The sequence below is a fragment of the Ammospiza caudacuta genome, chromosome 4, assembly GCF_027887145.1.
Source record: "Ammospiza caudacuta isolate bAmmCau1 chromosome 4, bAmmCau1.pri, whole genome shotgun sequence".
Classification (NCBI taxonomy): domain Eukaryota; kingdom Metazoa; phylum Chordata; class Aves; order Passeriformes; family Passerellidae; genus Ammospiza; species Ammospiza caudacuta.
Genome location: NC_080596.1, coordinates 22,851,435 through 22,870,702, shown reverse-complemented (window position 1 = coordinate 22,870,702; position 19,268 = coordinate 22,851,435). Strand labels below are relative to the sequence as shown.

At 46.7% G+C, this 19,268-nt stretch overlaps 2 protein-coding genes across 3 annotated transcripts in view; one reads left to right on the top strand and one right to left on the bottom strand.

Annotated features, from left to right (window-relative positions):
* Positions 1–5,438: 5,438 nt before the first annotated feature.
* LOC131557244 (nascent polypeptide-associated complex subunit alpha, muscle-specific form-like) lies at positions 5,439–8,388 on the bottom strand. Its single transcript, XM_058804313.1, has 3 exons — positions 7,855–8,388; positions 6,366–7,134; positions 5,439–6,148 (listed from the first exon to the last, which is right to left on the bottom strand). The coding sequence occupies exons 1-3, from the start codon at positions 8,386–8,388 to the stop codon at positions 5,439–5,441; spliced, it is 2,013 nt and encodes a 670-aa protein (XP_058660296.1).
* The window catches only part of NR3C2 (nuclear receptor subfamily 3 group C member 2), a 190,013-nt gene continuing 177,284 nt past the window's right edge, over positions 6,540–19,268 (top strand). Inside the window, exons 1-2 of one of the 2 annotated variants that reach the window (XM_058802915.1) lie at positions 6,540–6,620; positions 11,425–13,192. In XM_058802915.1, the coding sequence (XP_058658898.1) occupies positions 11,427–13,192 (1,766 nt within the window). In that variant the 5' untranslated portion in view covers positions 6,540–6,620; positions 11,425–11,426. Of the gene's footprint in view, positions 6,621–11,411; positions 13,193–19,268 lie in introns of those variants that run through there. The other variant, XM_058802914.1, reaches the window with a different exon arrangement.

Genomic DNA, 19,268 nt, shown 5'->3' with positions numbered 1-19,268 from the left:
CTTCAGTTCAAGCTCTGAAATAAAAATGTGCAGGAAGAGTGTACTGCCTACTTCATGTATTCATTTTTTCAATGATACCCACTAAAAGAAGGTCTAATTCTTTCTCTCCTGATAGTGTAGAACATGTTACAATCACTATTGTTGTGGTTATATAAAAGTAGTATAAATAATGCAAATACAGCCCAGCACCTCCAGTTCCTTAACTGTTCTGTGTTTCCTTTCAGTTGTCCTTTTCATTCTTCTTATACAGAAAAGAGTAATGGTTAGGACTTGAAAAGTCCTGCAAGACTAGCACCACAGTGACAGGTGTCTTCTGCCTAGAGCAGGACTAAAGCAATCAGATTAAAAGGATCAGTACCTGCTCTTACATTTGGAAGTTGTCATGTCTTCCATGCAGCTGTTGGACACAAAAGATTTCTGATAGGCTCATGTTTTCAATTTTAAGTCACGTGTAGAGGACATAAATGAACCATGTCAAGAGACATTCTTGTTTGCTAAACCCTCTATAAGTCCTGTCCTGGAACAACTTTGACTCTGAAACAAGATTTCCTTTGAGTCCTGGATGATTTTCCTTTGAAAATCTTGAGGAGGTACATAATTTCTACTCCATGAGTGTCTAGCCAGGGCTGAGAATAGAATACAAAATGAATAAATAACAAAAAAAAAATTATGAAATTACCTTCATTTAGCCTCTTACATGTTTGCTTTACATATATCTATATGAAGGAAGGATTTTTTTTTTGGTCAGAATTCCTCATGAAAAGCAGAGTTCAAAGTGGTGAGGGCATGCACAGAAGCCAAAATGAAAATATGCATGTTACAAGAACTCATGCCAGAAATTCTTGCACATTCATGGAATGTGACTCTTCTGACCAGGTTCGAGCAGGCAGGGAAGGTAACGTCAATCTTCAGTGGCTGCTGCTAATCCATAAGGTAAAAGCCCCAACAGTATGGGGTTTCTAAACTCATTCCAATAATGAATCCATTCAAACAGAGCATGGAGCGTTTTCCTTCCCAGACAACAACCAAAAGTGTTGTAACTCTACATCACTCATGCTCAGGCAGCATTCCTGGGAAGGCCCTGGCTGAAAAGGAACCCTGGTCCTGCAATGGAAGGCGGTGATCTGTGATTTGGGAAGTAACAATCTTTGTACTTTGTAACCCTCTTGCTGGCCTGAGATAATCCCTGCAATCTCTTTGTTCCTCCACTCCCTGCCTATAAAATGCTGATAATGCTGCTCTTCTTTCTAGAACTCAGAAGAAACGGGTCCGTGTGGTACTTGGATGCTGCAGGTGCCAGGATTGCACAAGCACTGATAGAGAGAGCAGCCTTTGTGGAAACCAAGCTGAGTTGGTTTAAACCAGAAGAGAATGAACCACAGCCGGACAATGGGGTTGACGAGAATACAGCTCTCACCTGTGAGTTACTAGGGACAAACCAACCCAATGTGCCAAAATTTCTGTCTCTCCTGGCTTGTGAGCCAAGTGCTGGTGAGTTCAGTGGGAAAATGCTGGAATGCATGACTTTTCATTACCAGATATTTAGTCTAGGGCAGAAAAATTCTGGTGTGACCTTGATCTCCAAAGCCAGGACAAGTTCTCAGAACACTGACTTATGGTTCCTTTTTTAACCAAACCTGTGTAAATCAGCATGCATCTGGCAAGGAGCAACTCTCCATGTTGTGCAAGATCAACGGGCCAGGTGGGCCCAGGGGACACACTGAATGAGCTCCTGGAGCTGGATCATAGCCTACAAAGGAAGAGACAGTTCAATATATGAACAAAACCAACAAAATACATCCAGGGAAGCTTTAGGAAAGCTGTGCATCTTCCACCTAAATCAATAGATTTTTTCCCCTTTTCTGTCTTGCACATGTTTCTTCCTCATTCTCTTAGCTTCACAGCATTGCTCTTCTCAGTCTTTTCTTCACTGTACGCTTTGGGAAGAGTCCAGCCAAAATCTCTCTTCTCCAGGAAATAAAGATTTTAAGAAATGCAGACAACAAAGGTTTTTCAAGTCTCAATATAAATTTGATCATGCAGGTTGATATCAAACAATCTAACATTGCATAATATCTGAGAGCAGGCAATTTCAGGATTATAGAAAAATCTGGAAAATTACATAAGAATTCTCCTTTTGCTGTGGGAGCTTTAAAGCCACACCTTCATTCAATCAGGAAGATAATTTCCTCTATGCAGCGAGATTCAAATTCTGCTTATGACCTTGGTGTCACGACAATTTTGGTACTAACTTATTCCACACTTTAAGTATTGCTACTAGAACTGTGAATAATCATCAAAATTAACTAGCCTATAGACTGATTAAATAATTTCCTCCAATTTGCATTTGATATGTTTATTAAGTGCTGGAGGGTGCTATTTGCTCTTTTTACTGCTGTTAAACACTGTGTCTGGGTTTTTGGCACAGGTGCAGTACTATTATGGTTCCTACAAAATTTTTATCAGATTACGGTATGAGTTACCATTTGATACTGCAAAAATGCCAGTAGGTAGTAGATAAATATTAAGACACAATTAGCTGCCATGACCTTTTATTGCTTGGGAATTCATTAATATTGAGATAAGGCTCCTTTCTGTGGCAATGACAATTATTTTTAAAAGTTACATAGTCTTACAAGAAATAGTGCAAGAGAGAAGCTGACTATAAGCAATGTAAGCACATGGCAATATTAAAGCTCCAAAAAATACAAAGTACTGCCCATGTGTTATTCTTTATGCTTTCTTTGTCCTGCCACTGTCTACAAGACCTATTATCCACAGCAAGCAACTCCCTGTGGGATGTTTTTATTTTGAAGCAATTGGTGCTATTTTTATTTTATTTTATTGGTGCTGTTTTTATTTTGAAGCAATTTTATTTTGAAACTATTGGTGCTAATAGTCAATAAAAACTGTGATTTGAAATGTATTGGAAATAGACGTTTTTAAATGCACGTCTTGGCCCTTTGCACAAGCAAGTGGTTGCTAATGCCAATGTGCATTAGAAATGCACTTGTACTATACTTAGATGTGGTTCAACCACAGTAACAACAGGGCCATTAAAGAGCATTAAAAAAAAGGGGGGAAAAAAGGTAGAAAAGAAAAAATACAGGTTAAAAGGGAACATGTTCTGTTGCTCAGCTAAAGGTTTTCTCTATAATTAGAAAACAAAATTGTTCAAAATTAGACTAAAGAGGTAAAATATTGATATCTTGGAGAACATAAACATACCATACAGAAAACATGCTTACTTACAGTCTTGTAAAAACTTCTAAAAATTTTCAGCATGGCTTGGGAAACTAGCTTTAACACAATTAACTGGCAAGTCAGAGAAGACTGTGGACTCCTCTCTTGGAAGACTCACGTCTGTTGGTCAGGGAAAGTAAACTCTCACCTGTCATCCCCAATGTTTTCCCAGTGTCTTCCCAAACTACTTCTGACCAGCTGCAAATCTCCAGTAATCAAACCCACATGAGCCAAATGGCACAAAAATTAAATCTACGGTGTGTAATGTTGGGTAAAGGAATAATATGTGTGACCATGTGATTGCCTGCATTCCTGGGCTGGAGCTGGAGAGAAGTGGGAAATGCCCAGCTGCCTTAGTTGGAACCGGCTCAAAACTTCATCCGCTTTGGTTCAGTTCTCAAAATACGGCACATGACCTCTAAGTGAGACAGTACAGTAGGCTGCTTTTACACCACATCGCTGCTCCTGCAGCCCCTAATACCAATTCACTCACTTCTCCAAGCACTGGAGGAGGTACAATTTGACACTTGCCGAGTCCCAGCGTTATCTTGTTTTGTAATGCATTATCCATAGCAAATTTGCCCCTATCTTTAGGAACAGAGATGACATCTGCTGCAAGAGTGCCCTAACACTTGTCTGTCTGCTGCTTTCAGTGTCATGTGTGTGACATGAGTTAACCTCACAGAAAATCTAATAGCAGGGAAGAGAACCGCTCATTGGAGGTGTCCGTGCTGCTCCTCTTGACCTACTTGGAAAACTATGACTCGACTCTTTGCGGCTTCCCCCATTGCACACAGCTGCAGAAGGCAGCAAAACAGGACCACTTTTAACCAGATCTGAAATGTGCTATATATACATTTGTATGCATTTGAATAACATTACTTCCAAAGCCCTGTTACTTTATCAAGCCCCCTACACATGCCCCTTTTTCTTTCCCCCATGGAATTGGCATAATGAGAAAATATAGCCTTTTCTCTTCGCAGATAAAGATCCAAATTGCATTTTGTAATCTGACAACTATGTAGTCTGATTTTTTAAAATAAAACAGATAAACTCCCCTTCTCGTTCAAGATGGGATCGTATTTGTTAGTGACAGCTGTTAAAATGCTGCTAAAAATAGATATAGTGTCAACCACTAAAAAGCTAAGTGCTCCTGTGAACCACAAACAGAAAACAAATGAGGTTTCTACTGAATTTGTGGAAAAACTGTGAGCATCTTGCACATACCGTGAAAGGTACTTTATTCTTCCAGCAGCCATCTCTGTCTGCATCACAGGGGAAAGGGAGGGGATCAAATATTTGGTACTAAGACAGTAGATTGGTATAGTCCCTCAATTTTATTTTCTATCTCCATTTTGCTCTTAAAAATACAATAAAAAAAATGATGCAACACAAAGACTGAGGCTACATCCAAACATTTAAAATGCCTTTTTCATTTACAACTTTGCCCCCACCCCAAAAAAAATCAAGAAAAGTAAAACAAAAAAAGTGCAATCAAAGAGCCAAATACGCTGTAATTCTTAATTAATAAAAAATATTTGTTCTGGCTATGCCAGTTATTGGGAGAGCTGACAGTGTGCTTGGATGCTTTTTGCATGGCTGTGACTCGCCGGGTTCCTTGCAGAGTTGCGTGGAACTTTGCTTTGGAATTGCAGCCTCCAGCCCATCCACGGTAGTTCTGTTCAATTAATAAATGAGCTGTATTCCAAACCAGATGTATGACACAAAATGAGTAAAAAGAGAGAGAAGAGAATTGTTCACATTCGATGTTATAATACATCTCAGTAGGTTCCTCCTTTTTAGCTAGATTATGGCTAAAAATAGAGCACTAGTGTAGGCACAGTGAAATATGATTTGCTTCCAATAATACAGTAAACTAATTGTGAAATTAAGCTATTGAATGTGCTGTTATCTCCGAGTCTGGCCTCACCAGCACTTTCTGCTTCCCTGTTTAACATTTATCAAGTTACCCACAAACTTTGACGGATGCAAACAACAGCTGATAAAATATTGCCCTTTCCAAGGCCCCGATCCTACAGACTTCGGCACAGGTAAAATTCCCGGCGAGCAGCCCTTTCCCACGTTTAAAGACTTGCATGGAGACTACTAAAATAGGGCCAAGACTTTCCTTCCTCCAATACCTAGGTTTTTTTCCCCTAAGATGTTTAAATGAAGAGACATTTAATGCCCCGAACTCAAACATAATCAGTTCTAAAAGACCTTAGCCACAAGTGAAATATTATTTCAAAACCAGCATCGCTGTTAGCACCGATTTTCCCGTTAGTGTGCGGAACCGGGGCGGGTTTGCGCCAGCGCAGCCCCGCGAGTGCGGCGCGGATGCACCCGCGGCTTGCCCGTATCCCGGGACACAAGGGCACGCAGGGGGGCAGCGGGGACCGGCTCCCCCCGCCCGGCAGCGGCGGGGACGGGGGGATGGAAGGCGCAGGCCCGGCGGGGGGGAGCGCAGCCTCCTCCCGCCATCCCGTCCAGGGGCGCTCCGTTCCCTGCAGCCCGCCCGGGGGCCGAGCGGGGCGGTCGGAGCGCGGAGCGGAGCGGAGGGGAGGGGTGTTCCGCCGCCGCCAGGGCCGGGAGAGACGCTCCGCCTGGGGAAGGGCACGGGGAGACACTCCTCCTCCCCCGCCGCCCGCCCTCCTTCCCTTCCTCCGGCGGCTCCGCGAACCAGGAACCGCGGCGGCGGCGGGCTCCGTGCGTGAGAAACCCCGCGGCGCCGGGAGCCGCCGGGAGCCGCCGCGGCGGGCGGCGCGGGAGGGGCGGCGGGGGCGCCGCGGCCGCCGGGCGCTGCGAGGGGCCGGGCGGCACCGGAGGGGGCGGGGGGGAGGAAAAAGTTTACACCCTCGCCACTCTCCTCCCTCCTCTTCCTTGGTGGCGCAGATGGGAGTTTTACCTGGAATGACATAAGTTTGATTTTTTTTTTCGGGTTTGTTTTTTGTTGGTTTTTTTTTTTTTTTTGGAGGGTGTCTCTCTCCCTCCTTCCCTCTCCGCCCCCTCTTCTTTTCCCCCCCACCCCCAAAAAACCCCTTCCTCCTCCACCGGTGCTGGATCCACCCCCCGTTCCCCTCCGCCGGCGGGCGAGGGTGTGACCCGCGGGAACACCCACCCACCTAGGCGTCCATGGTGGGAGCTGTCCGCCGAGCCGAGCCGAGCCGAGCCGAGCCGCGCCGCGGGCACCCCGCCGCCTGCCGCCGCAGCTCCCTCCCTCCCGCCGCCCGGCCGCGCTCCCGGTGCTTCCTCCGCGTACTTTTTTTTTTTTTTTTTCCTCTCTACCCTGGGTGGCGGTGCGGGCTCCCGGATGGTTCGCTGCCAGTAGCCGGGGGCCGCGTCTCCTCCCCCCGCCGCGCCACCATGTCCTAGGGGAGGTGAGTGAGTGCAGCGCGGAGCCTTGCGCGGGGCGAGCAGCGGCGCGGGGGGCAGCGGGGCGGGTGTCCGACACACCGGCCGGCGTATCCAGGTCACGGCTAGTCCCGTCCCCATCCGTGAAAACTTCGCGGGAAGGACACGTCCATTGCTCGCCAGCGCCCGCGGGGAAGCGCGGCGGGGGTGGCGGCTGCTCCTCCGCGGGTCGCGCCGCGGGCGCTGGGAGCCGCCGCCTCGGCCCGTGAGTGTGGGTCGATATTTGGCAGAATAGGAAAACGAGAGGGGCACGTGACAGCCCAAATCCTGGGGATGTTGGCGCTTTCGCCGTGACTCTGGAATACCAACCCGCAGCAGCACACGCGGGGTCCCTGCGGGCGCGCACGGGCGATTGCGGGAGAAGGTGCGCGGTGCCCGGCGCTGCCGCTGCCCGGCGGGCTCAGCCTCCGGCCCCGCTCCCGGGGCACCGCTGTCACCCCGCGGGGCCGGGAGCTGTCCCCGCCGGGCCGTGGGGCGCACCTGGGGCCGGGAGCGGGGCTCTCAGGGGCCGCTGACCGGGGGCTGGGGGCGGTATTTAGCGAGCGAGTTGGGAGCGCATCGCCTGAAAGTTTTCTCGGCGGCTTTTTTCCCTTTCTTTCTTTTTTTTTTTTTTTTTAAAGGCTTGTCTGGGAAAGGGGTATTCCTGCAGCCGGGACGCAGGCACCCAGGGGGACACTGGGGAATAGGAGGTGGCAGCAACCCCGGGGCCAGGGGTCGTTCCGGCGGCTCCTCTGGCTGGCGGGAGGCAGCGGGCGGGGCGCCCGGCGGGATGCGCGGCTGCCGCGGAGCGGAGCCAGCCCGGCGGGGAGCGGAGGACGAGTCCTTGAACCCTCCTGCGCTCCGCCGCCGTCGCTCCTCCGCTCCTTTTTTTTTTTTACCCTCGTACGTTTTTCTTCTTTCTTTTTCCCCCTTCCACCTAATTACATTAATTTTTTAAAATTTCCCTGGTTAAATCGCCGCTGCATCGGCACGGTGCGCATTCATGCGCCGCTGACAGGCGGAAACCCCGGGCCGGCGGAGAGGCGATGCCCGGCCCTGCCGCCGGCGCGGCGCGGGCACCGGGCGGGGGCGGCCGCGCCCCGCGCACCTCACCTGTGCGCACGGTGCCGGGGCCGCCGTCCGGCCGGGGGCGCGGGGCGGTGCGCGGGGAGCCGCGGGCGGAGTGCGGGGCCGCCGGTCCCTGCGGCTTTAAGGAGATGCGTTTCCCAGGCTGTGTCGCAGCAACTTTGTATCAGTCATGTCGCCCGGCGGGTGAGTGACGGCGCCGCGCAGCCAATGGCGCGCCCGCCTGGCCCCGACCGCGCCGCGCTCCGGGCCGCGCCCGCCAATCGCGGCGGGCGGCGGGCGGGACGTAAACTTGAACTTTATGTGGGCATGTGACATGTTTTTAAAGGACTTGGCACCTTTTGCCGTCCCCTCCCGGGTGCCGCTCCGTGTCACCGGGCGGCGCGGCGCGCCTCGGGCGGGCGGGCAGGCGGGGGAGGGGCGGGGGAGCCGCGCCGCCCGCCCTGCGCTCCGCACCGCCCTGCGCTCCGCTCCGCGCCCCGCGCCCCGGGCTCGCCCCGCCGCAACAGGTACCGGGGCCGGGCCGGCCGGGACACCGCTCCGCGCCCCGCACCGCGGCGGGAGGTGCTGCTGGCCGGGTGAGCCGGGGGGCTCGGCAGCGGGGCCCGGACCCTGCCGCCGTGAAGGGCGGGGAGCGGCGTCTGCACGGGAGGAAGCGCTGTTCTGCATCGCTCGGGGGGCGGGCGGCAGGAGGGGGCCGAAAGCGGGTTTGGGCTGTGGATCCCCCTCCCCCGCGGGCTCCTGGGAGGGAGGGAAGGGAGGGAGCGAGCTTCCGGACACTGCCGGGCCCCCCCACGCGTGACAGCCCGGGTTGCACCTGTGGGAAGGCTGGCTAGGCTGGCGGGGGGGACAGGGATGCAGAGCGGTGGCTGCTCGCTGGGAGCTGCGGGGATGCTCCTCGCAGCGGAGGGTGAATGGGGAAATCAGCGCTGCCTGCGCGGATGTTAACGCGCGGGGACGAGGGGGACCCGCGCTCGGCTCCGCTGGGTCCGGGGGCGGCCGTGCCGGGGCTCCCCGCGCCGCTCCCGTACCCGGGAGAAAGGGGGGAAACCACAGGCCAGCCGCGAAACTCAGGTCCCCCGGGCAGTCTTGTGTCAGCGGGGTGGCTGTCAGACAGTGAAACTTTAAGGAAATTTGGTTTACAAACACCGAGAATTAAGAAGTGGGTGGCTGCTTGAACCACCAGTTTATTTTTTTTTGTGAAGCTGGGCTTACTTCAGATTTCCCCGTATCTAGGTGACCTTTTGGTTGCAGGGATACCAGGTACCATTTGATTTTTTATTTGGCTGTTGCTGCGAGACTAGTTTCATGCCTAATTGATCGGAGATTTGTGCTGCGGAGGGCTGCGTTTGTTGATATGTTTGGGGTGAAATGTACAACTAGATGTGTTTGGGGTGAAATATACAACTAGGTATGTTGGGGTGAAATATACAACTAGGTATGTTTGGGGTGAAATATACAACTAGCAATGTCTCGGTAGTTCTCCAGAGAGGGAGTCTGGATATGCTACTGTGTTCACAATGTCTCTTGCTTTTGTAAAGTGTCAGGTAGAGGTGATCTTGGTTCCTGTATGTAACTGTGCTGAGCTTTAGTTGTGGGTGTCCGTGGATGTTGTAGCCCCCAGTCAGATTTGTTTAGTGAAAGTTAGTAAAAAGGCATGTGTGTGCAGTCGGTGAAGTGTGGATTCCGTGGATAGATGTGCTAGTCAAGTTGTAATAAGTTCTGCCCAAAAGAACAAAACCAAACCCTAATGCTACCAGTAACCCCTGAGATTATTAATTTGGTTCTGGTATCCACCGAGGCACTTGGAGGTGACAGAAACCGTCACTTGCAGAAATTCTGTTTGCTACTGCACTCTCCCTAGTTTATAGCTCTCGTTTTAAACTGAACTTGTATTAGGCCACAGATAATCTCTGCTGCTTTTTGATCCTCTCAGATATATTTACCAGCCTTTGCAAGTGCAGGATCAGGGCATTTTCTACTTTCTTTTCCTTTGTGTGACTCAGATTTTTATTTGCTGAAGTTTCAGAGTATGCTCGGCTATTGATTGTACATGAAGTTTGGATTTTACTGCTGTGGGAGAAGTCCCTACAATGCTCAAACACTGTTGTAATGTTAGGCCTGCAACAGAGATTTCCTGGCATGCAGTGGTTCTGCTGGTATTTCTGAGAGTTAAAATTAACTTACATCCTAATTTTAAGCCTTAACTAAGTTTCCTGGTTTTCAGAAATGCGGGTCACTCACAGCTGCAATTGATTTCTCTAGGATTTAGGCTTGCTCAGCACTTAAATCAAGGGTAGGTGATTATCTGGGGGTGACTTTATGTGGAATTAGGCACTTCTGTCTGAAAATTTTATACTATAGAAATGTGATTTAATGTACATGATGATGTGAGACATAATTCTGGGTTCTAATAAAATTTGTGCTTGAGGGAAATGTAAGCATTGGGCTATAGTTCCAGTTAAGTAAGGGCAAAGAAGTAGTCAAGTCATTCAGTTTGCGTTTTTTTTTTTGTTCTGTTTTTGTTATTTTGCTCAAAATAGCTTAGTTAAGAAGTGTTAAGTAAAGGGGTAGAACACTAAATTAAATATTGGAAAATGAATACATTCTGAAAAGAAAAAAATATTTGGATAATATTGATACTGTAACTGTTGGCACTTGAGTTTCTGCAGTTCTAATGATACTATGAGCCAAATCCTTAAAAAATAATTGTTGTTACTTATATGTTGGTTTTCAGATTGTTAGAGACAGGGTCATGATTATGCTCCTTACATTGTGAAAGTGGCATGTGGGATGGGAGGGGTTTTTTTAGGGTCCATTTTAGAACAAGGTTTACTTTGCTTTATATATTCCTCTTGCTGGCTGCCATGGAAGTTTGCAGAATTGGCAGAGTTATGGATCCATTTAACAGCCATGCATTCCCACCTAGTCTGATCCCCTTCCTCTGTGGCAGGAATGTTTCCTACTGATCTGCTGTCCTCCTTGTCTCTCCACACCTTCATGTCTCCTTGGGAGGTTGTACGAGAAGTTTGTGTGGCTGGGAAGGGGCGAGTCAGCTCCCAGCCCCTCAGAACCACTGCTTCCTTCTAAAGCATCCTGGGTTAGGCTGAATAGTGAGGATGATGAAATCTCTTTAAAACAGCAGTCTCCCTTGCTTTGTTGTCCCTGTAACATGGCAGTGGAAGGTCCTCGGAGGAGCAGAGCTCCTCCAAGCTCTGTAATGAGCAATTTCCACTGAGTTTTCATCCTGCCTGCCACCAGCATGTCCTTTCAGGACCTCTCTGGATCCCCTCCTTCCTTACTCCCCTTTCTCTTTTTTAGGTGAGGGACAGCCCCTGGTACAGCTGGCCCTGTCCGTGGGGCTATGGCCAGCGAGGGTGGGCGGTTTGCTGACATTGCCAAGCCATTCCTTTTGGGGCAGGGCTGGGAGCAATAATTTGGGTGTTCCCCAACTGCTGAGCTGTTTTCTCCCTGAGCCCATAGGGCTGTCATATCCATGAGACCTTTCTCTCGGTTTGATTGAAATTGGACAAATGGTTGAGAGATGATGGATGGGGCAGGGAAATGGGACTGGCAGGCAGAGCGAGAGAGGAGGATAGACAGAGAAAGCGGATACGCCTTGTTTCCTTAGGAAATTAGGAAATTTCCTTAGGAAGTCACACTGTCCTGTCATTAATTTTACTTTTTTATATATGTCTTTGCTAGTTATGGAGACAAAAGGATACCACAGCTACCCAGAAGGCTTAGATATGGAGAGACGGTGGGGTCAAGTTTCTCAGTCTGTGGAGTATTCTTCCATAGGTGCTGGAGAGCAGACTGATGATAGTAACTACATGGAGATTGTAAATGTCAGCTGCGCCGCTGGCACTTTCGCAAACAGCAGCGCTCAAGGAAACGGCAAAGAAAAACCTGAGCTACTCTCCTGCCTGCAGCAAGACAACAGCCAGCCTGGCCTCCTGCGCTCTGACATCAAAACCGAAACAGAGTCCAAGGAGCTGTCGGCAACGGTGGCCGAATCCATGGGTTTGTACATGGATTCGATACGAGACGCCGATTACCACTACGATCAGCAGAACCAGGGGAGCCCAGGAAAGATATACCAGAACGTGGAGCAGCTGGTGAAGCTCTACAAGGAGAATGGCCATTGCTCCTCTCCCCTCCACAGCATCAGCAGGCCCTTGAGGTCTCTGATGTCGGACTCTGGGAGCGCTGTGAACGGCGGTGCCATGCACACGATTGTCAAAAGCCCCATCATGTGTCAAGAGAAAAGCCCCTCAGGCTGCAGCCCTCAGAACATGGCCTCTTCGGTGTGTAGTCCTGCGGGAGTTAACTCCATGTCCTCAACCACCGCTGGCTTTGGGAACTTTGCCATGCACAGCCCCATGGGGCAGGGCACCCCTCTGTCGCGCTCGCCCAACGTTGAGAGCCGCGGCTCCATGCTGCACAGCCCCGCGCACGTCAGCAACGTCGGCTCTCCGCTTTCCAGCCCTATCAGTAGCATGAAGTCGCCGATCTCCAGCCCTCCCAGCCACTGCAGCGTGAAATCTCCCGTCTCGAGTCCCAACAATATCACTATGCGATCTTCTGTGTCCAGTCCTGCAAACCTGAACTCCAGGAGCTCCATTGCCAGCCCTTCCAATGCCAATAACAGGTCCACGCGTTCTAGTCCAGCGGTTAGCACTGTGGGATCATCCATCTGTAGCCCCGTTAACAACTCCATAGGGTTCCCGCCTTCCGGCACGCCAGTGGGGCCTAGCAGAAGCCAAGACACCGTTCCCAGTCCAGAAACAAAAGACAAGGGTGCTCAAGAACTCACGTTTCCTAAGATGGAGGAAATGGAGAACGCCATCTCCAACAACAGCCAGATGAACCTTGTTCAGTTCATAAAGCCCGAGCCAGACGGGTCCTTTGGCAGCGCCTGCATTGGTGACAGCGGCAGCAGCAAAATAAACTCAGATTCCCCCTTTCCAGTACCAGTGAAGCAAGAGTCGGCCAAACATCCTTGTTCTGGTACCTCCTTTAAAGGGAATCAAACAGTAAATCCTTTCCCATTTACAGATGGCTCGTATTTTTCTTTTATGGATGACAAAGACTATTACTCTCTTTCTGGGATTTTAGGACCACCTGTTTCCTCATTTGATGGAAATTGTGAAGGTAGTGGTTTTCCAAATCCAGGCCTACGTGTGGGGATTAAGCAGGAGCCTGACGATGGCAGCTATTACCAAGAGAACAGTATACCATCCTCTGCCATTGTGGGGGTAAATTCAGGTGGACAGTCATTTCACTACAGGATCGGTGCCCAGGGCACGATATCCTTGTCGCGGCCGGTGGCTCGAGAGCAGACATTTCAGCACTTGAGCTCCTTCCCTGCTGTCAGCACGCTCGTGGAGACCTGGAAGTCGCATTCGGAGTTGGCATCCAGAAGAGGTGATGGGTATCCAGTTCTAGAGTACATTCCAGAAAATGTGTCCAGGTGAGCTGGCAAATTGCCACTTTTTTTTTTTAAATCTCCTTATTTTTTTCTTTCTTCCCCTGCATTAAACAAACAACGCGTGAATTATAATGAGGACCAGGCTGGTATTCCTCAGTCTGATGCATAATTCTTTGTTTGAGTTTCCATTATTATTAGATTTGTGGCTATCTTGCTGTATTTTACTCTGCCTTTAATGAAAGCGAAGTGCTGGCTTTAATATTTAAGAAGAACATATTGTATTCTGTTGTTATTAGGTTTGAAGGTATGGCTTTAGTATGTTTATGAGCTCTTACTACTACAAATGTTGTTTTTCCTATAATGAGAGCTTAGTAAAATTGCTCTCTTGTGTCCAATAATGGTTATTTTTTTCTTAGCTAGTGCTTGAATGTGTTGTACCTCAGATGAAATGCTGAGATGAGGATAAGAAAATGGTAGTGTCAGGAATCTGTTTTTGTGAAGAAGCATGGTTCTGTGTTTGCAGTGGACTTTAACTGGTTAAGTTTAAAAAACAACTTTGCAAGCCTGTGGCAACATATTATTTCTGTATTTTAACTGTAGGAACATTTGGTTTATATATATAGAAAAATGCCTCCAGAAGGAGGAGAGCTGTTAAAACTTGATGCATTTGAAAGGGAGAAATGGATAAACTGATCCCCTCACTTTTGGTGGAAGAGAAATGAGCAAGTGTCATCTGAATTTGGCTTTCTTGGCTGATCTGTGGCAGCATGTCATTCTTCTAGCAGGTGTCCTTGAGTTGTGTGAGGGATGCCTACTTTCCTAAACCACCTAGTTGCAGAGTCAATAGTGCATGTTCTGAAGCGCCTCTGACAGCATGCCTGAGTTCAAATGGTTGCACAGCACACCCATGTACCCAGCAGGCTGACCCAAGGCTTGTGCCAAAGCTCAAATAGCCAGTGACAGATTGGCATTTACCTTTCTCAAGTGGTTTTTCTTGCTCATCACGAGCTATGCAGCTGCCCTCAGTGAATGAAGCATCTGCCTTATTCTTGGCGTGGGGTTAGGAGGATGCGTGGTGTTTGCCATATTTGTATGATACTACAGATTTCTGAAAATAGTGTTGCAGTGAAAAATATAATATCTAAAATACTGGTGCTTTTCAGGAGGGAAATCAGTCCATCTACCTATAAGGAGGGAAAAAAAACCAAACCTGTTTTCATTTTACTGTCAGTTCTGTCCAGCAGTGCTGCAATCTCTCTATCATTTTGTAGGCCATACTTCACTTTTTCTTTGGCCATTTCTAATATGGTTTCGAAAAAGAATGCACTTTTTAATATACTCAGCTTGAAAGGGCTGTGTCCTACCATCATGCTGAACTTTGCATGTGGCTGGATATTTGTTACCATCCAGTCTTGGCTTAAATGTACTTTCTTAGATTAAGGAAGATGGAGTCACTGTTCCTTAGTTATTTTACCTGATGAAATTTTCATAAATTGCATTATTTATATAGTGAGAAAAGTTCACCAGAAGACTGATGGAATGGCTGAATACAAAGACCCAATATTTTACTGCCTTTGTGGTTGAGCACTGTTGCTTGGACAGGTAGCTCCTACCAGCTGTGAGAACTCTGGTGTGACTTAATGCTTGCACTGAGTCAAGGCTGTCATCCATTGCAAGGACAATAAACAAGGAAATAATGCAGGAAGGAACAAGGTTGCCATCAATAGTTGTGTTTGGAGCGACAGTTTCTTATAAGGCTTTTAAAGGAGTCTCCTGGTCTGACATTAGTCCAGTGTAGCTCTAGATCAGTACGTGTAATCAGGTTTGATGATGACAGAGGCTTGGTGCACTTTCCTGTCTTTGTTTATCCAAGCTGTATCTCTGTAGGATTTGCAGGTGAGTGTAGCTGCCACTCTGCAGGATTGGAATTCTGAAATGTTTAGTGCTCAGAGCTGTTACGTGTGGAATTTTGTTCAGGTGATGGAGATCTGCGGGGTTGCGACACTCCAGGCATCCTGATCTGTACTCCAGATTAGACATGTGTCATCATTTCAAATCTCAGAACCAACCCCATTATTTAACCAAATGTTGCTCTTAATCTGGCTGGTGATGGCTCTATGCCAACAGTGCAGCCAGGGACCTGTGCAAAGCCCTTAAAATTTTCAAGGTAAATTCGTGCAGAGATCTTTTTGGCAGTGCAGATTTGAGTGCAGAAGTGCCTGCTGAGATATTTGTCTGCTGGTGAGACAAGTCATAAAGCCTCCATATAAGATGTCACACATGTAAAAGCTCAGCCTTGCTATTGAACCTCAGACTGATCTTTATTTTTCTCTTAGTTTCTGTGCTGTCTTGCAGCTAGAACAGAGGAAATCATGCTCAGATTAGTTGGTGCTCTGAGGTGTTGTAATAAAACATGCATAGCTTAAAACCATGCCAGACCCAACATCCCAAGCAGGGTTGGTTTCAGCTGTCCCATATCCATGTGGCATGGGGATTGCAAAATGCCTCTTCTTTCGTGTCATCAGAACAGCAGCATCACACCTCTATCCTCGACATCTAAACCAGATCCTTGCTATTTCCAGATTTTTTTCTGATGTGTCAGTCATATCAGGCATCACACATTTTGCAGACTTTTACAGCACGTGATTAACCCTTCAAAGTTTGCGATATTTTGAAGTTTCTGGTAGTCTAAGTCTTGGCGGGTTTTTTTTTTGGCTTGCAATATAAAGGGCTGCAAGCAAAGAATAAGGTGAAGGAAAAAATAGGCTGCATGGTTCTCTAAAGCCAGTAGATGACCAGCATGGAATATGTCTTGTTTTAGCAGCATTATTTTCTGAACCCTGATGTCATACCCTTTCTGAACTGCCTCAGACTTGCAGCTTACATGGTGAAAGGGAGTGGATGGCCAAAAGAACATGACTTTGACTTTTCATATTTATAATGAATCTTAAGAATATTGCTGTTAAAAAAAAAATCATATTAGAGTGTTCCCTTTCTTGAATCAGTGGTAGTGCCTAATAACCATAGTTGAGGCATTTAAAATGCCTTGCCTACCTTGTTGACTGCGCCAATCACCCACTGCCAGCTAGAACATTTCTCTTTTTTTCTTCCAGTTACTTTTATTAGATGTGCACAGTTGTGGTTCTTTTTAAGTTAGTTGATAGTAACTTTTTTATAACATTGCAGATTGTGGTGTTTGGGGAATGAGAGCCTCTTAAGGAAAACCAAATTGCCTTATTCTCTTTTAAATATTTTTCTTCTGCTAATATGCATGCAGAACATGTCTTTGTTTTTGAAAGATTTTACATTTGTAATTTTTAATAAAGGGTGAATCATACTTGTCTAGCTGCATGTATAGATTCCTCCTTCCACAAAAGGCATTTCTAAGAAATACTGGTTTCTAAACTAAATAATAACTAAGTGGGCTTGAAAAAGAAGGTATGTGCAATTGTGTGATGTCATTGATGAAAACTTGCACAAAGAATCCAGATAAGATTTCACTATAGGGTGATCAGTGCTTGTCTGAATCAGGGTGCTACCCTAAGCCCCATGATTGTGCCAATTTTGTGATTTTCAAAATGGCCTACGAAAATGTCATGGCTGCTTAAAACAACAGTAAAATTTGAGGAGAATGGCCTTTCTGCTGCATTAGCTCTTACCTAAAGCTTGTTGTGCAAATGTGCCTTTTCCCTCTAATTTCCATATTAACTCATGTATGTACACACATGTAATTGCTTTTCTCAGTGCTTGTGGTGGAAACAGAGGGCTGATACTCCCTCCTACTGTCATTTCTTCCTGGCAATTCCACTGGCATAGTCCAGTGTGGGAGGAATTCACAAAGTTTGATGTGCTATTCAGAAAGTTTAGTGTTTTAATATGAATTGCATATGTTTATCTATAATAGTGTTTCAATAAATTTTTGATCAGACATTGATAGTATTTTAGGGATGCATTATACCTGTCTGTTCCTGAGCCATTCACATGTGTCAGGATTTATTTCTTAGACACTACTTGAAAAAGCCCCCCAAAAAAAGTCATCCCACCCACCCTAAAACCAGAAGGCAACCCAACAGCATGATCCTGATTTATCTGTAGCCATTACTGGCTTGAATTGATTCTGGTTAAAATCTGATTTCAGGCTATTGCAAGTATTTTTGTAAATAAACTTTTATGTTAAATATTATCTAGAATAGTCACTTATCAGAATTATACCTGCCAGAAAGATAAAGGTCTGGTAAATATTATTTTTAGAATTTATGAATGGCCTTGACCTCTGTTTGCTGATGGACTTTATGAGAAAAGGACTTTGCTGTTAAAATATTCTCCATGCTTGGCAGGACTGTGTTCCCTTTTATCTTCCCAAAAATTTACTGTGCAAACCTTTTTCAGAAATGATTCTGAAATAGCCTCAAATCTATATTTTTCCTTTATTTCAGTTTGAGAATGTATACTTGTTTTTGTAGTTCTTGTATAATTTTGTATCGGTTTTTAATGCAGCTTTGGGTATAGTCTTGACAAAGCTGAGACCTCTGCATATTCTTTATTTCTCGCTAAAGAAATTAGAAGTCTGTATTAATATGTCAGCCCAGGAGGCTGAAAGGTTCCCTTGGGCATACCAGCATGCATTGAACAGCTTTTTACTTTCTACAGCTTTCTTTGTTGTTATTTTGGTGAGAGTGCTGGGTTTTTGTATCGCTCTTTATTGAGAAGTTCAAAGTCTGTATAAAGTATTTTCCCTTAAAGTATGTATGCAAATAATGGCTTATTTTCCCTTAAAATTATATATATCCATTGCCTCCTGTGCTGTGGCGTAGGGAAGTCCACATTAATGGAAAATTGTGTTCCAGAGCTGGGTGGATCTTCCCCATCTGGGGAAATAAGAGCTCTGTTGTCAAGCTGGGTGCCAGGAGCTAGGGCTTGGTTGTTGCTTTGTGCAGCAGTAAATATAGTTGTGCATTTCCAGAATGTTTCAGATTGATACCACTAAACTTTCCAGTACTTGGCTGTTGGAAATCAGTTTGCCATGTTTAATTCTGATAGTAGCTAATAGTTGTTGCCTAGTTTTTGTATCACTTTTGGTGATGTGGAATCTCACTATGGTAATCCTATTTTGATGGTTTTCTGAAAAACAGGAAGGTAGGGTCACCTTCAATGCACAGATTTTATAACAAGCAGAAGAAATTTTGATGGTGCATTTTCTGACAGTATGGATCCGTCCATTTTCATGAGAACTGGAAGACAGAAAATTATGAACTGTATAAAAAATGTTCCTGTCCTGTTTTAGGTGATGTGTGTTGCAGCAAGGCAGGCAAGCACAGAGACTGCTGCAGCAGATTCAGTGCTCGTGCAGTACTCTTGTTGTCTGCAGAGGGAGTAAATTGTTAAGTTGTGGTTCAATAACCTGGCCTTACTCAACCAGCACTTAACATTAATGGAGCTACAACCTGCTGTGGAGTGCTCTGCCTGGCTGAATCAGATTTCCAGGTACTTATTGGTGCTCTGTTGATCCCAGGCTGGAGCACTGGCTGCCGTTGGGTGTCACTTGTAGCAGAACAATATATTATTTGCAGTGGGGGAAATACTCTGTTGGGCCATGCCTTGTCTGCTCTGATTCTGGCTTTGCCCTCTGGTTGGGCTTGTTGTATGTAAGAGCAAGATTGCGTTCCTGATCTGGTCCACTCTGAAGCTCCAAAGAACTGACAGGACGGTGAAACTTGGTGGGCAGTGTGATGTGATATGGACATGAGAACAAACTGAAGGGATGGAAAGGGAATGGAGCCTGTGAAATATCCCAAGTGCACCTTTCTGCTAAAAGTTAATGTATTGTCCAGCCATAATCCCAACACTTGTATTTTCAGGACGTAGTTTTAAGGTGTTTTCTCTATTTTAATTGTATGTATTGAGTCTTTGAACAGACTTGTAGGAGATGGAATTAATAATGGACTTGTTTTCACCAAAACTTCTTGGAGAACAATGGATTGCTGTGATTTGAGATTTAAGATCTCAGAGGTCAGAAAATACCACAGTTAAGGATGAATATAGAACCATAACTTGTTCTCTGGCAAATGTGTCTTAAAATATGGCTAAGAGCGATAAAAATGGTCCAACGAGGAAACTA